This window comes from Fusarium falciforme, chromosome 10 (assembly GCF_026873545.1).
Source record: "Fusarium falciforme chromosome 10, complete sequence".
NCBI classification, from domain to species: Eukaryota; Fungi; Ascomycota; class Sordariomycetes; order Hypocreales; family Nectriaceae; genus Fusarium; species Fusarium falciforme.
The window spans coordinates 1,343,808-1,359,567 of NC_070553.1; the positions used below are offsets into that span (position 1 = coordinate 1,343,808).

The following is a 15,760-nucleotide window of genomic DNA, read 5'->3' on the forward strand; positions in this document are numbered from 1 at the left end:
GAACGCACTGCTGTGACTCTCTGCTCGTCAGATCTTCCCGCGCCTGGGCTCCTCCCGAGACTTCATTACGTCGGTCAACGCCGCAACAAGAATATTAGCAAGCTTTTCCATCTCCAGATCCGTGGCAACGAAAGGCGGGCACAGCAGGACGGCATCGACAGCTGGAGAGCACAAGTACACCGCAGCACCCAATGCGAGAGCCCGGCGAGACACCTCGCCTGCCACAGGGCCACCGTACTGCTGGTACATGTTCCCGAAATCAACAGTTCGGAAGAGGCCTAGGCCTCTCAAGGTGCCTCCGTGTGTCCTCCACTCTGGGGGTAGGTTCGTCGCGAGTGTGTCGTGCAAGATTTCACCAAGCCTCTGGCAACGAGATACGAGGTCATCCCGGAATAGTATGCGCTGCACGGCCAGCGCGCCAGCGCACGCCATGGAGTGGCCCTGAAAGGTGTGCCCGCTTAAGAACGCCCTTGGCCCTCTGGAGTGTATCTCGAAGACATCTGACACTCGCTTGCCCAGTAGCACAGCGGACAGAGGCTGGTAGCCAGCACCTAATCCCTTGCCAATTGTCTGCAGGTCAGGGGCAACATTGCCCAGGCTTTGCCATGCGTGGTAGCTCCCCACGCGCCCCATGCCGCACATGACCTCATCGAAGATGGTGAGGACCCCGTACCGGTTGCATAGCTCGACAAGCCTTGGCAGATAGGTCGACGTCGCGGGCACAGAGCCGATGGTTGCGCCCACCACCGGTTCGACGATGACTGCAGCGACTGTCTCGGGACCGAGCTCCAGAAACCTTTGTTCAAATTCTAAAATCAGACCATCCTCATAGGCTCGTTCTGAGATGCCTTTCCCATCGGCTTGGTAGAAACATCGGTTGACGTGGTGGAATGTTATCCCTAGGACGGGCTCAAAGGTGGCCCGCCTTGCTGGGTTATACCCAGCTGCAAGGGCGCCGAGGGTGTTTCCGTGATAAGAATGTTTACGACCGATGATGTTTACCCGTTGGGGCTGGTTGTTGTAGACGTGGTATTGAAGAGCCAACTTCAGCGCGGACTCGACTGCCTCGGAGCCTGACGTCAAAAACAAGACCTTATTGAAGTGATAATTACTTTTCTCAATGATGAGACGTCCTAGCTCTTCGGCCGGGTCAGAAGTAAAGAATGAGGTGTGGGCGAAGGCCAGCTTTTGTGCCTGTTCGCAGATGGCGTCGATGACTTCCCGGTTGCCATGGCCAAGGCAGGAGACGGCGGCGCCGCTGCTCCCATCAAGGATCTTGCGTCCGTCTGCGGTCAAGAGATATATCCCTTCTGTGCCGACGGCGGTGGGATATGTCTTGTCGAGTGAGCGGTGGAGGAGGGCTGATGAAGTCGGCGGCGACATGTTTGTTGTTTCGTGGGCGGAAAAGCTGATGGGTGGATGGAGGATGATTTTGTTGGGGAGCCTGGAGCGGCGAGGATTCTTGAATGTTAAGTTAAAGCCGGAGAAACGCCAAGCGGACGCTGTGATTCACTAAATTGACAAACAATCTATTCTTCCTCTGCTCAAGCGTGCTCGCCCCGAAGGTTGGGCGATGGCTTAATCTGGTTTGGCCCCCCACACGTTCGCACCGAGAACGTCACCACCCGAGGTGTCTTTGACGCGCCTCCTGAGGGCTACGCCAAAATGCTGGCGTTCGGCACGGGCTTTCTAGATCAGTCAGGCAAGCCACCTGGCAATGTTGGCCATCAGGCCTGCATCTACAATCATCATTCTCGGGGCGAGCTTTGAGCGAGGATCCATCCCCCTTCAATGAATGAGTGAATCTTGGAACCTGCCGTGGGTGATGCTTCCATCCTGGGCAAGTAAAGCCTACTTCCAACCTCTATGCAGGGAGAAAGTGCTAAAGGATAAGATCATCTCACACCCAATCCCTGGCGAGGGAATACAGGATCAATATTCTAATTCTGTAATTGAACAACACAGGAATCTGCCACAGCCCAAATATGTATTCCACGGCAGCTTCCATTGTGAACCGGCCCAGTTCCATAGCTTATGCTTCGGGCGTCTCTCTCTTTATCGTCGCTGCGCTGCAGAGGACCTTCTCACTGCCAACCGTCTCCCTCGCCCTTGCCATAGGCGCCATAGTTGGCATCAAGGCTGCACTGGACAAAAGTAAGTTGGTCGCCTGAAACCCTCTCGGATTGCAGATAAAAGTTGGCAACGGGACAGACTCAGTTGACATCACCCCAGAGCCAAGAACTGTTCTCAAGCCTGACCTGTTTCTTGAACTTGAACTCTCCCACAAGTTCCCCATATCCAATAACACAGCAATGTTGGTCCGAATATTCCCTCCCTTGCTGGTAAAACTGACATATGGCTGTCAGTTACCGTTTCAAGCTTCCTCGCCCAAGTGACACTCTGGGTATCCCCATCGGCCAGCATATCTCGCTCGCGGCCCGGATCGATCGACAGGGGACAGACGTGATTCGCAGCTACACTCCCATCACCGATGACACCACAGCCGGCCATGTGGACCTGATCATCAAGTCATACGCCAATGGAAATATCTCTAAGCACGTGTCTACTCTGGACATCGGCCAGTCCATCAAGTTTCGAGGCCCCAAAGGAGCATTCCGGTACACTCCAAACATGGCTCGAAGAATCGGCATGATTGCTGGGGGCACGGGTATTACACCGATGCTTCAAATCGCCAGAGCCATTGTCAGAGGCCGCCCCTCCGGCGATAGGACTACCGTCGATTTGATCTACGCCAACGAGACCTTTGCCGACATCCTGCTCAAGGAAGAGCTAGATCAGATTGCCCGCGACGACAAGAGCTTCCACATACACTATGTCTTGAACAAGCCTCCGGCCAACTGGACTGGTCATATTGGTTTTGTCAGTCGCGAGTTGATCAAGGCATGGATCCCCCCCGGTTCCAATAGCGTTCGCGCAGTGATGAAAGCCTGTTGCGGCAAGCTGACTGTTTTGCCTTGACAGGATCAACTGCCCGCGGCCGCTGATGACGTGAAGATTCTTCTTTGTGGGCCACCGCCTATGATTCGTGCCATGAAGGGCCACACTGAGTCTCTGGGCTTTAATAAAGCCCGTTCTGTCAGCAAATTGGAGGATCAAGTGTTTTGCTTCTAGGAACTTGAGCTTGATATTGTAGCCAGCCGTGATCTTGTTTGGCGTCGTAAGATCAGCACTGTCCGATGTTAGACGCGTTGGAAAAGGTTGAAAGCGTGATAGTGTCTATAATTTACCATGTTGACTTATGTTCATTTCAAATGGAACCCACTTGAAGAACTAGCTGTGATCTCTTCCAATGTCATGGCTGTAATTCCCCCTCTGCCTTATTGTCCGACCCTCCACAAAATGCGACTAGCAGTGTTCTATGGCAACGTGCTCGAGCCGTAGGGCCAGTTCATTTTTAAAAGCTACTCTGTCTGCTAAAGACTGCTACTAATAGCTCTAGCTTGTTAGGGGACGATCGAGCTATTAAATGTTCTAGTCTATTGTTGGTATCAACGACGTCCCCAAGAGGAATTGTTGGCCACAATATCAAAGAACACACTGATAAACATATGACAGTGTTCTAGTCTGTAGAAGAAGATTATAAAGAGAGGTAGTCTTAGAACAGCCCCTAAATAGACCTGGGCTCCTTCAGCCAGCCGATGTTATATCATCGTCTTCAAATCTTTAGCTACAGTAAAGGGTGCCCCAGTCTTCCTCCCGAGCTCCTCTACCGTCACGCCAGGGCCGACCTCGATAAGGTGTAGGCCATGGGAAAAGTCGACGTCAAAAACAGCCTTTGAATACATAAATAGCATTAGTGACTGTCACGTTGCAGAAGAACACATGTAACTTGGGAACAGGGGAACACTCACCAATTCCGTAATAATACGCGAAACGCAAGCCCTTCCCGTCAAGGGAAAGGTGCATTGGTTGACGATCTTTGGGTTCCCCTTCTTATCCGTATGCTCCATGGTGACCACTACCCTGGTGGCAGCTGGGTTGCTCACCAAGTCCATCGCTCCGCCGAATCCCTTGACCTTTCCTGGGAGCATCCAGCTGGCGAGGTCACCCGTAGCGCTGACCTGCAGGGCACCTAGGATGGTTAGGTCGATGCGGCCACTGCGGATCATGCCGAAGCTCTCATCGCTCCCGAAGACAGAAGCACCCGCCTCCAGCGTGACCGTTTCCTTGCCAGCGTTGATTAAGTCGGCATCTTGCTGGCCCTCTGCTGGGTAGGGGCCCAGTCCCAGAATTCCGTTTTCCGATTGAAGCTGAACTTCAATGCCCGGCCCAACGAGTCCAGCTGCCAACATGGGCATGCCAATACCGAGATTGGCATACATACCATTCTTGAACTCGCGGGCAGCTCGCTGCACAATCCGTTGGCGATTCGCAGCCGCTCCTCCTTTACCCAACCCTGAGCCACCCTTGTTTGCCTTTGTGGCTAAAGTGAGCTTTTCGATCTTCTTGTCTGTGGTGCTTTTGATGACCCGTTTGACGTAGATACCAGGCAGATGAACCGACTCAGGAGAGATCTCCCCTGGCTCCACAATCTCTTCTGCCTCCACGATGGTCATCTTGGCATTCCGCCCCATCACGCCATTGAAGTTATGAGCTGCGAGCCTAAACTCGCAATTGCCCAGCCTGTCGGCTCTGAAAGCCTTGACGAATGCGTAATCGCCTTGGATGCTCTCCTCCAGCAGGAACGGCTTCCTGCCAAAGACCTTGACATCCTTTGGCGACGAGTACTCCTCCGGAACCCTATTTGTGTCATGCTTCAATGGCAGGTCGCCGGTCTGCACCACTGTCCCAAGACCGGCTGGCGTATAGAATGCCGGTATACCTTTGCCACCTGCAGCACATCGCTCGGCGAGAGTTCCCTGGGGGGTAAGCTCGAGCTCGACTTGGCCGGTAAGATACATTTTCTCAAACGTCTTGTTGTCTCCGATATAGCTCGAGATCATCTTCCGGATCTGTCGTGTTTGAAGAAGTTTTCCCAACCCTGATGTATCTGTTCCGGCATTGTTCGACACAGCGGTGAGACCATTGACCTGTGGCTTTTTGAGAATCTCGTCGATCAGTGTGTCAGGAACACCACAGAGACCAAACCCGCCGCAAAGTAGGATTGAATTGGGCTTCATATCCTCCAGCGCCTTGGTTGCTGATGGAAAGATTTTGTTAATAGCGGATCGGGTCCGAGTCGTCGATAAAAATCTCGTCCAGCTCACATGGCACTAGAAACGACGGCTGGGTTAGGATAGGAAGAAAGGTGTGCTGGACAGTTACCTACATGGAGATCGTACAAGCCCCTGGCTTGTAGTCTTTTGCTAAGAAACATCATTGTATTCGTGACCTTGACTATGGGCCCAGGATACTGTAGCATTATTTCTTTATCGCTATCACCGCCGTTCTAGAGATAAATTGAGGGTTTTTGAGGTTGGAAGCCCCAAATTATCCCGTGAGCCAAGCTACACCGGCCAATGATACGAAAACGGGTAGCGCGATGGTCCAAGGCCGAGCAACGAAGACTGGGCCAGGCACTCCGCGCCGAATTAAGGTAATAGTCAGCCAGCCGCTCCGCCTCACATCACGGGCCGAAATTTGAGCTCGGCCCGGATTCGTTGATTCCTGCCTACAGAGAAAGTTACAAGTCGAACAGCCTGGCGTAGACTGTCTGCCACCAAGTAAACAAGCTTGTATTCCTTGGGTTTGGTGCCGGACAACTTGCCTTGCTTTGTTTCCTGATCTTCTCCCCTCAGCTTTTTGCTGTGATAAATCATTCTTGCCATTTGATGGTCCCGGACATCAACACGAGTTATCTTCTCATTAACAGCCCTCATCGCGGGTTGGCCTCGTAATTCAAGACGGCACGAAGCATGGCAGGCTTGGTAATGCTACTGGATCTAGACACTGCCCCAGCAAACTGTAGCTCTTCGTCTTGAATTCACTTCCACATATGTCTGGCTATAACGAGAAAATTCCAGCAATTCATTACCCGGATCCTAGATAAACGATCTTGCACCATAAGCAGCCGCACTTGCAATCCCCAAGACTGCAACACCCAGAAGCTTTCCATTCCACCCAGATAAAGCCAGCATCTTGAAATTGGGTGAAACATGCTGTAAATCATTGCATAACAGCGTCAGAAAGCACACCCGGCTATCGGGGCCTCCGGGGAAAAAAGCTCACCGTCTGGTTCAGTTCACCAATCTGCATAGCTTGCAAGATTCCCCATGCCTCTTCACTGTGTCCCACGTCGTCAAAGGGGTCAGTAGCATCTTGGCCCGCGGAGTCTAGCATGACTTCCTCGCCGCCGCTGTGACGAGGTAGGGATTCTGGTTAGCATCCAATGTATTATCCCCGAGAGCATAGAAGGGAGTGGGAGCGGTTGAGTTTCTACGAATGCTGGTGGAGTCTGTACTTACGGATGCTCGTCGATAAACTTGGTTACATCGTAGACTTTCCCATGGACGATCATGTAGGCATCCTTCTTGGTATTGTGGCGAGCGATCTCCTCCAGGTCAAACAGTTTCACTGGACTCTTGGCCGCCATCTTGGAAGCCTGATGCCAATGAGCAAAGCCCGAAGATACGTCGGCTCTGCGGTCGAGCAATAACGGTTGAAAAGTCTCTTGTGAGGATAGTGTCGGCTGTGGCAGATTGGAGCTGGCCCAGGCGTCTGATCAACGAAATTCTACCCGAGCGCAGCAGTCAAATACTTGTGACATAACTCGGGGTAAAGATACGCGGATCCTCGAAGTTGACAGTACAAACTGGGTTCGCACCGAAAAGAGGGCCTGGCGGCTCATTCCCTTTAGCGTCTAGTTACCTGCTGTACTCCCTTTCGGCGAACTGTCGATCCCTCATTTCGCGGCTCGGCTGACAAAACTCGCGCCGAACTCGAGGCTCGAGCCAAGCTCATCAATGTCCACCCGAACAGCTAACCCCGCAGCCTACTTTGCATTTAACATCAGTGAGATAGGAGCGGAATTTAGACAGCGCGATAGCCAGGAATTTCTTCTTTGAGCATGGCTAAAAACCACTCCTTGTTGTAACCGGCGCCACGGGTGCACAGGGCGGATCAGTCATCAGAGCATTGGCAGCATCTCACGAAGCCTCTAGATTTCGCATCCGATGCGTTTGCCGGGACACGGGGAAAGACGCTGCCAAACGTCTAGCGTCGTCTAGCGTGGAGGTTGTATCGGTGAGTCGTTTACCAAGCTGGAACATTAGAATGGCGTGCTAATAACCCCGAGTAACCAGGCAGAGCTCTCATCTGAAAGAGATGTCAGAAGAGTCCTTGCCGGGGCCCATGCCGTCTTTCTCGTCACGGCGTACACTGGAAACCCAGGCAGCCGCGAAATCGAGGTCCAGCAGGGGAAACTAGTGGCCACGGTTTCAAAGGTAAGCAGAAAGGCAGACTCTCTCATTGGGACCGGGCTCATCTTGACGAGTAGGAACTTGGAGTTGAGCATTTGATCTACAGTTCGCTCTTATCCGTGACGGAATGTAAGTCATTGTATTGACTAATGTCAAGGTCTTCCTAATGTGTCAATCTTCTCAGGCTCTGCTGGGACAATCCGAACTGCCCATGAATTTGACAGCAAGGCGATTGTTGAGCAGTTTATCCGCCAACTGGAAATACCCGCCACATTTGTTCTCCCAGGGTTTTACATGAGCTTGTTTGCTCCTGGCCACTTTATCGTCCGAGAGAACGGGCCTCCTGGTACCTTACGGCTTGAACTCCCTCTACCTGTAGACGACGCCAACATCCCGCTCATTGATATCACCGATGACTTTGGAAAGTTTGTTGTGGCCGCATTGCTGAGAAGAGAGGAATTCCTGGGCAAGCGGATACTGGCGGCTGAGGCTTATTATTCCATGCGCGAGATTGCCACGACGGTGAACAAATTCAAGGCGGTCCACGGCTCCACCTGCAGCGTTAAACAACTTTCCGACCACGAATACCTTCGGTTTCAGCCTTCTTATGAACCAAGCACCAACGAGAGACAGATCGAGCGTCTGAGCATGTTCCGGTTCATGCGAGAATTTGGATACTACCAGCATGAAAGTCTGGAAGGAAACAAACGGGTAAGTCTGATGGAACCAACGCTTTACGCGAGGACATGGCTGACTAATGCTCTTGAAGGGTTTTGGTCATCAGCTCAAGTCATTTGAGGAGTTTGTAAAGGGGAGCGAGGAATTAGGCCTGTGAATATTACGATTTGAAGATTGGTATTTATTTTGTGCAACAAATATACTTGACCGCCGGCGTAACCTCGATGTTGCAGTCACCCTCCACCTCATCAGAGGAGCGATTTAACATTAGTTCACATACTGTTCATCCACCGTCATCATGACCGGCCACATCGAGGGTAAACCGCCTTTGAGAAATGTTTTAGATAACTGGAGCCGAAGATTGAGTCCGCGTGCATGTAATCATCTCAACGTCGGCATTCTTACGCATTTACCATGGCGTAAGCAACTTATGTGAAAATGGGCCCTGTCAAGTGGTGTGGAAAACAATCCGCACATGAAAGCAATGAGACGGCCAGAACACGGCTATAATGAATCGCAATTCGAGAAAAGAAATAGCATAGGCAATAGAAGCCATATCTCTTTCACAGCCTCCATTTCCCACAGGTATAGGGTAAGGGATTTTATTATATTAGCTAAAGTGATATTAGGCAATTTCCTATATTTAGAAAAAGAGTTAAAGGCAATTACGTTTAATTATTAATATCTTTATAATTAGAATAAAAAAAAAGAAAGCTTGAGACTTTTTTTCTTAAGATAATTTTTATTATTATTAATTAATCAACTACCCTTATTATTTTTTTAACATTTAATTTATATAAAAGAATATAAAATTTCTCTATTAAAAGATATCAACAGAAAATAATATTCTATATCGAGCTATAATTAGTATATTTTATTTCTCTAATAAAATACTTAAATATATATTTTACTTCCTTATAAGAAATATTATTATACTTAAATATAAATAATACTACTTATAGGAGAAAGACTTTTTTATTTTTATCTAGTAATTCTTACCTATTATTACTTCTATCTAGATATCCCCTTTATTATCTTTTAGAACCTCGGCCAAATGATCTTGCAGTAACTCATTCCAGAGATCCTTATTCTTATACTTGGATATATCATCCGTAAACCCCTGAACACTCCCTCTTAACTCCCGTGCGATTTCCTTGTCCTTGGTCACCTCGGTAATTGGAGTCACATACGTTCGAATAGTAAACAACAGGGCTCTGGTTTTTGGAAGTCGCTGAAGAACCTGGCGCTCGACCCGCAGATGCAAGTCCTGGATCTTCAAAGGTGTTTCCAGCTGCTCAGGCGTCAGGTTATGGTGAGAGTGGCGATGGAATAGCTCGCCCGAGGTATCAATGGCGAAGTTGAATCGACAGATTGCGTTCCCGACCTTGAGGCGCTGGAAGAACCGATCCATGGATTTAGCTAGCTTGGACTCGTATTGAGGAACCTTGCCGGCGTGGATTTGCCAAAGGTTGTGGCCTATACGTTCCTCGATTTTGAATCCCGCTGCTTCGTCGTCAGCCTGAGCTCATATGACAAGTGTTCGCGTTGAAACGGAAGACGTACCTGGAAAGCACACGCCAGCAGCTTTCAACGTTGTCTGCCCATCATCGCCGTTGTATAGAAGAAAAAAGTCTTCGGTGGCCAGAAGCCCCATGACTTCTAGCGGATGATGCTTCTCCCATGTGGTGGCGTTGGGCCGGAGGTCCCAGACATCTCCTGTGACCAAGTTTTCAATGACATGAGAGTCTCGGAGGCGGAACATGGTGGGAAATCTGTGGATCAGCGTGTCTTTGAGAAGCCCCAGGGCTTCGAATAAGCCTTCATCGCAGCCGGGGAGGCAGGAAAGGACATCATTGCGGTGGTTCTGGTAGAGATGCTTCTTTAGCTTGTACTTGTCGAGGTAAGTATCGTCAAGTTCGATCCAGTTCTCGACGTCGGTTTGCTTGAGGCCTGGACCAAGTCAGCATCACAGAACAGAACCAGTAAAGCAAGTCACAATAAATTCATGTACGATCTAACACAGCAAAGGGCAGAAGGAGGTACATGAGGCTCAAGTGCTCACCCATGGTAACGTGATAAGGGCCACTGCGCCATGGTCGGTAAGGAGTCTGCGGTTGTTTGCGCCAGTCGTAATCGGGCTTGAATGGTTTTATGCGTGACACGTTGATAGATGTTGGCTCGGTGTCGCGATCTGCAGATCCAATAGTGATTAGAATCGGTGACCTGTGAGTTCAGGTGCGCATGGGATCAAGGTTACCTGTGCCATGGCTGCCTCTGGAATCTACTGTGTAGCCAGGTCTGTTCCGGTAGCGGCAAAGCAGCCAGTGGCCGACCACAATGCCAAAGGAAAGACAACCAGCTAGTAGAAGGAGTTGCTGTGTCATCCTGAATTCCCAAGTTGAAACCATGGAGGTAGGTTTGCGATTGCTGAGAGGGCGCTTGCTGAAGATGAAGACAAGCAGCTGAGAGAAGAGAATGAGCAAATCAATTTTAACAAGTCCAGCCATGGCTATGAGGGGTGTTGTCTTGGAGCTGCGAGCTAATTTACCCACTGGCAGTCGGCGAGGTGAGAGGGCTTGTCTTCGCGGACCCACGCCGCTCAGCAGTCCTGATCTCCGCCCCGAAGTATGACGGCCCAGTGCTCGCCTTGGCTTGCCCCGCATGATCGCGCCGAAGTATGACTTGGGCGAATTCGCCTTCGGCCTCAACTCTCAGGCTGGCAAGGGGACTCAACAGGGAGACCGCGGGCGCTTGCAGGGCATCAGCCAAGAGCATCCTGTTGGTGCGGAACCGCCTAACTCTCTGATACGACCTTCGTGGCCAAGGTCTGAGGACGTACCTGGCATAACACGACTCTGGTACGATATGGCTTGACCAAGCAAAACGATGGTGCATCAATACGCTCCTTGTTCCTACCCCCTACCCCAGCACCAAGCCCAGCCATGTTTGCTAGCACATGTCTGGTATTCCCTTCACAGCGTCGCGTGACCCGAGCCTCCACGTAACGGGTGCACTACTTGCAGCATCACAATGTCGCGGTAATCAATGTGTTCTTTGCCTTGGTGCAAGCAACTTGCTCCCAGGATGAACATAATGCGATGAGGTAGTCACAGCAACAGCTTGAGGTAGATCAGGAGGCCAACAGTGTTATTAATCTCGACAGGGTGCTCTCTATCTATGAAGCCAGTCCTCAATCCAAGTTGGAAGGGTACAAGACGCTATCAATCATGGTGAATCCTTCTTTGATTGTTCTATACGAGACAAACCGCGTCAGCAATCCTGCAGAACCAGCCTTGTCGTTGGTTCCGCTGGCTCTTGATCCACCAAACGGCTGATGCCCCGGCATGGCTCCCGTGCACTGGTCGCTGAAGTGGGACAAATATTAATCGAGCTGCTCTCCAGGGGGGTCATTGCTTCAATGAAAGCTTACTTGATGTAAAAGTTTCCGGCAGCAAATCTCAGGGCCTCTGTCGCCTGGATGATAGCTTGCCGATCTTTGGCAAAGATAGCTCCTGACAAAGCGTACTCGGTGGTGGTATCGATCAAGTCGAAAATCTTGGGTCCAAAATCGGCATCCTCATAGACGTACAGAGTCAGGAATGGCCCAAAAATTTCTTCAACCATGAACTTTGTCCTCGGATCGGTTGTTTCCACAACGGTTGGGCGGATATAGTAGCCGGTCGAGTCATCAAACGTCCCTCCAGCAAGCAGAGTGATTTCACTTGCAGTTTTGGCGTCCCTGATATAGCCCGAAACGCGGTCGAAGGTGGATTGGCTGATGACGGGGCCGATGAAGTCTGTGAACTTGTCCCCCATGGTTAACGCCTCCGTCTCCTGGATGAGCACCTTCTTGAAATCCTCAGCCAGCGAACGGGGCACGTAGACGCGGGATAGAGCACTGCACTTTTGTCCCTGGTACTCAAAGGCCGCGCGGATCGACTTGAGAGCAGCGTTCCTCACATCGGCGGTGGGGTGGATAAGGTGGAAGTTCTTGCCGCCCGTCTCACCGACGATGCGAGGATAGGACCTCCAGAACTCCATCTTGGAGCCGATCTCGGCCGTGAGGCTACGAAACACCGAGGTGCTGCCGGTGAAATGGAGGCCGCTCATGTCCCGGCTCTTGAAGACCTGGGCAGTCACTTCGGCAGCATCGCCGGGGAGGAACTGAACCAGCCCTTTAGGTAGACCGGCCTCGATCAGAATGTGGTTGAAGAGCCAGCTGGAGTAGATGGCTCCAGGACTCGGCTTCCAGACGACAGCATTGCCGACGATCAGGGGTGCCAGGACCAGGTTGACCGCCAGAGCAGTGAAGTTGAAGGGAGATATAGCATAGACGAACCCGTCAAGTGGCCTTACCTCAGATCGGCTGCAAGAGTACGAGTGTCAGGAATCATAAGGTATTGGCTGCGGGGGACTTACTTCCACACCCCAGGGCTATTAAATGGTGGCTGGTTCTTGTACAGACCTTCTGCAAGTGTCGGGAAGATCATAAGGAAATCGATCACCTAAGCTTTCAGTAAGCCCTGCACCAGTCCAGCGGAGTGAACTGGCAAACCTCGGCGGCACAGTCAATATCTGCTTGGTATGCGTTTTTCCCCTGCCCAACCATGGTTGCCGCCATCATGCGGTAGCGGTAAGGCCCACGGACCAAAGCAGCAGCGCGGTAGAAGATGGCAGCGCGGTCGTTGAGGCTTGTTTTGGCCCATGCCTTCTTGGCCTCGAGCGCACCGAGAATCGCCTTGTCCACTAGTTCTGGAGTGGCATGAGAGTATCTTGCCAAGGGCGACTTGTGATCAAAGGGGCTCAGCTGAGCTTGATTCAGTGGTGAGACGATCTGACAAAGAACATGTTAGCACGGGCCAGTCAGATACAGAATCCTGATTGTAGGAAAATGGGTCAACTTACATCCTGACTGTCCACGTTGGGATGGACCTCGAAGGGCATCTCCTTCTTCAACGACGCGAGAGCCTCGATGAGACTGGCCCGTTCTGATGTGCCCGAAGCATACGAGACCTATAGAATCAGTCGCGATTCTCCAAGATTGGGGTAGTAGGCAGAAGGCAAGGTCTTGGCTTACAAAAGGTTCGTTTGTTAGCGCGGGCACGCTGAAGGCGCCAAGAATCGAGCTATTGTCCATGGCAGACATGTTCTCGTGGTTGTTGTTGTTGTTATTGTTATTGGTACAAAGGTCAACAGAGAAGGTAAGGCCTTTCGATAAGCCCGTGATAGTCTTGTTTGGCGTGCAACCCATGCATGATCCGCTATCTTGGGGTTATGTTATAAGTTATAGGGTGCGACGCCTCGTCTGAGGAGGGGTTAAGGATGTTCGGCGCGAATAAATTGTGGGCTCGGCAAGATTCAACCCAGATTTGCATTGCGGGGTTCCCATGGTCTCGGCTTGCTTCTCAGTTCATCGCTTCCCTAATGCAAGCTATCAACTAGACTATCTCGAGCACCCCGCTTGCCACTTCGCCAGCGCAGGATGGATGGGAACCTTCGTGACTCAGCGCTCGGGCCGAGCTGATCGACGAGTGCGGGTATGGGTGATGATAGTTGGACAAGCCTCGCAGCGAAAGTCCCATCTAGAACAGAAGATTTATACTTGTCAAAGGGCCTGGCTACAAGATGCTGCAACGACTCTCACAGATCAACAACAGCCTAGACACTCAAGCAGACGGCCGCACCATGTTTGACCAGATCTCTTCTCTACCACAAGACTACTGGATCCTGGGGGGCATCCTCTGTTTCTTGCTGCCTTGTCTGGCCTACCCATGTTACACCAGATGGAAGCAACACGCACCCAAGAGCAGCCCGGAGTTCTCTGGCAAAGCATCACCTGGGAAACCAAGGCCCGGTAGTGTGGCGTTTGATCTGGCCACCGCATATCCTCCTCCCCGTCGGCAATTCATGAATCCAAACATTGGAAGCGCCACGATAACAGACAGGTCACAACTGACCGCTACCGGGTTCTCCAAGGCTGACATAGATGTCCTGGGCGATTTCCCCGACTATGCTGCTCTTAGTGGTGTCCGTCTTCCTCACTCATACCCGGAGTTCGACATCGACAAGGCCAAGGCCCGACCCTACAGGCCTGTCCGATGGGTCTATCACCAGACCATGTGTAAGTGACAGGCGTTCACTCGCTCTCCTGATTGCCAGTATTAGTCGCCGTCTGACCTGCACAGCCCTGCAAAAACTCGAGCCTGACTGGTGGATTGAACTGGAAAGCTCTTACGCAAGGAGAATAGAACAACGCAGACGGATTGTGGCGGCCCATGGCGACTTCGTCATGAATGCCTTAGAGGGCTCTGAGCACGCCTGCAAGGAACTGATGGAGATCGTGCTCCAGTTCTTGACGGCCCGATATCCCCAGTATTTTTCGCTCGACGTGGCCAATATGACCTTCAACAACCGGATCCTGGGCACGACAACTGATTTGAGGGAGAAGCAGCCACTACAGGTCTTGCTCGAAAACGTCCCCGAAGACTTTGCCATGGTACTACGCGATCCAGCCACCGGCGTCTATCACTTCAGGGCAGGCATTGCGTGTACGTCGCAGGGATGGTCGGTCGGCACCAAGATCGGGCAGGATCTGAGGGAGATGCATGGTCCAGTCCCGGACTACCAAAAGCAGATGGCTGTTTCGATGGACAGGTGAGCTCTTCCGAGCCGGCGCCGTACCATACTGATCGACGCTGACCGTCCTAACCCGCAGGTTCTTTGCCAAGATGCCCACAGATAAACCGATCGAACGAGGCTCGTGGGCTCTGCCACGCGGCGAAACATACTTTGTGCTGCCAGGCGCGGGCTACAATCCCAATCCCGTCGAGGAGGATCCCACCGTCAAAGAGGACGAGTGCCACATGCGAGTCGACTGGCAAACCCTGCGACGTCTGCCAGTGTCCGGAGCCATTGTCTTCAACTTCAAGGCAATGTTCTATCCCGTGTCGGATCTCCGAGGCGACCCTTACATCCCTTCCCTTCTGCTCAAGAATCTCAAGGAGGGCAAGCAGAACCTAATCGAGCACAAACGCCTAGGAGAGACGAGACATGTTGTGCAGCCACTACTAGAAAGGTACGAGAGGGAGCAGATTGAAGAAGGACTGATAGAGAAGGACTGGGAGGTCGAGACTCTGGCTGAGCATCCTTTCTTTCCGGGGTGGGAGAAGCGCTGGCATGAAGCTCAAGGCTTTTAACTGTGGGCCACGGAGTAAGTTACGTCTTAGGGATCAGTGAGTTGATCAAGGCTTGGCGGGAATTGTGGGCAAGATGGCTGGTGGATAAGACCGTGTCAGTGGCAATGGCCTTCATACTGTTATACACCCATTCCCGGAACATCTACAGCAATACGGACTACAATTCTTCTCAAGCCAAGTACCTGTTTGTATTGACATTGATGCGGTTAGCTGAGCCGAGTATTCCTGCTCTCAGACTTACCTATCCTGATATCGTCCTTGCTATCCTGCTATATCCGATATGATACTCTTTATCTATCTATCTCGAATGCATTTCTGCTGAGATGCGGCCACATTGTCAAAGGACACGACAGGATACACATGGATTCCTGGCATTTCAAGACCCAATGCTAACTCAGTTGCCAAAGTACTGCATTGTACACTACTTGAACTACATATCTTTGCGAGAGTGGCACGCGAGAACTCCACAACAGACACTGTTAGTTTCAATGACGTCTCCAAGAGGAG

At 51.4% G+C, this 15,760-nt stretch overlaps 5 protein-coding genes and 1 pseudogene across 6 annotated transcripts, besides 1 other annotated feature; 3 read left to right on the top strand and 3 right to left on the bottom strand.

Annotated features, from left to right (window-relative positions):
* Positions 1-27: 27 nt before the first annotated feature.
* Positions 28-1,383, bottom strand: NCS54_01231600 (Hypothetical protein; the record flags this gene model as incomplete). The annotated part of the gene is made up of 1 exon (XM_053157555.1): positions 28-1,383. The coding sequence occupies one exon, from the start codon at positions 1,381-1,383 to the stop codon at positions 28-30; it is 1,356 nt and encodes a 451-aa protein (XP_053013530.1).
* Positions 1,384-1,985: 602 nt separating this feature from the next.
* Positions 1,986-3,132, top strand: NCS54_01231700 (NADH-cytochrome b5 reductase; the record flags this gene model as incomplete). The annotated part of the gene is made up of 4 exons (XM_053157556.1): positions 1,986-2,154; positions 2,233-2,314; positions 2,367-2,928; positions 2,983-3,132. The coding sequence occupies 4 exons, from the start codon at positions 1,986-1,988 to the stop codon at positions 3,130-3,132; spliced, it is 963 nt and encodes a 320-aa protein (XP_053013531.1).
* A 530-nt stretch (positions 3,133-3,662) lies between these two features.
* On the bottom strand, positions 3,663-6,553 carry NCS54_01231800 (Succinyl-CoA:3-ketoacid-coenzyme A transferase subunit A; the record flags this gene model as incomplete). The annotated part of the gene is made up of 5 exons (XM_053157557.1): positions 3,663-3,794; positions 3,873-5,161; positions 6,023-6,119; positions 6,190-6,316; positions 6,426-6,553. 5 exons carry the CDS (start codon positions 6,551-6,553, stop codon positions 3,663-3,665), a joined length of 1,773 nt encoding a protein of 590 aa, XP_053013532.1.
* A 709-nt stretch (positions 6,554-7,262) lies between these two features.
* Positions 7,263-8,214, top strand: NCS54_01231900 (annotated as a pseudogene). Its single transcript has 4 exons — positions 7,263-7,403; positions 7,457-7,508; positions 7,564-8,090; positions 8,149-8,214.
* Positions 7,263-8,214: a sequence feature.
* An 858-nt stretch (positions 8,215-9,072) lies between these two features.
* On the bottom strand, positions 9,073-13,203 carry NCS54_01232000 (Multifunctional fusion protein; the record flags this gene model as incomplete). The annotated part of the gene is made up of 8 exons (XM_053157558.1): positions 9,073-9,560; positions 9,621-10,007; positions 10,069-10,280; positions 11,488-12,423; positions 12,477-12,562; positions 12,613-12,891; positions 12,963-13,070; positions 13,135-13,203. The coding sequence occupies 8 exons, from the start codon at positions 13,201-13,203 to the stop codon at positions 9,073-9,075; spliced, it is 2,565 nt and encodes an 854-aa protein (XP_053013533.1).
* A 539-nt stretch (positions 13,204-13,742) lies between these two features.
* Positions 13,743-15,253, top strand: NCS54_01232100 (Hypothetical protein; the record flags this gene model as incomplete). The annotated part of the gene is made up of 3 exons (XM_053157559.1): positions 13,743-14,178; positions 14,243-14,711; positions 14,773-15,253. The coding sequence occupies 3 exons, from the start codon at positions 13,743-13,745 to the stop codon at positions 15,251-15,253; spliced, it is 1,386 nt and encodes a 461-aa protein (XP_053013534.1).
* Between the last annotated feature and the right edge of the window lie 507 nt (positions 15,254-15,760).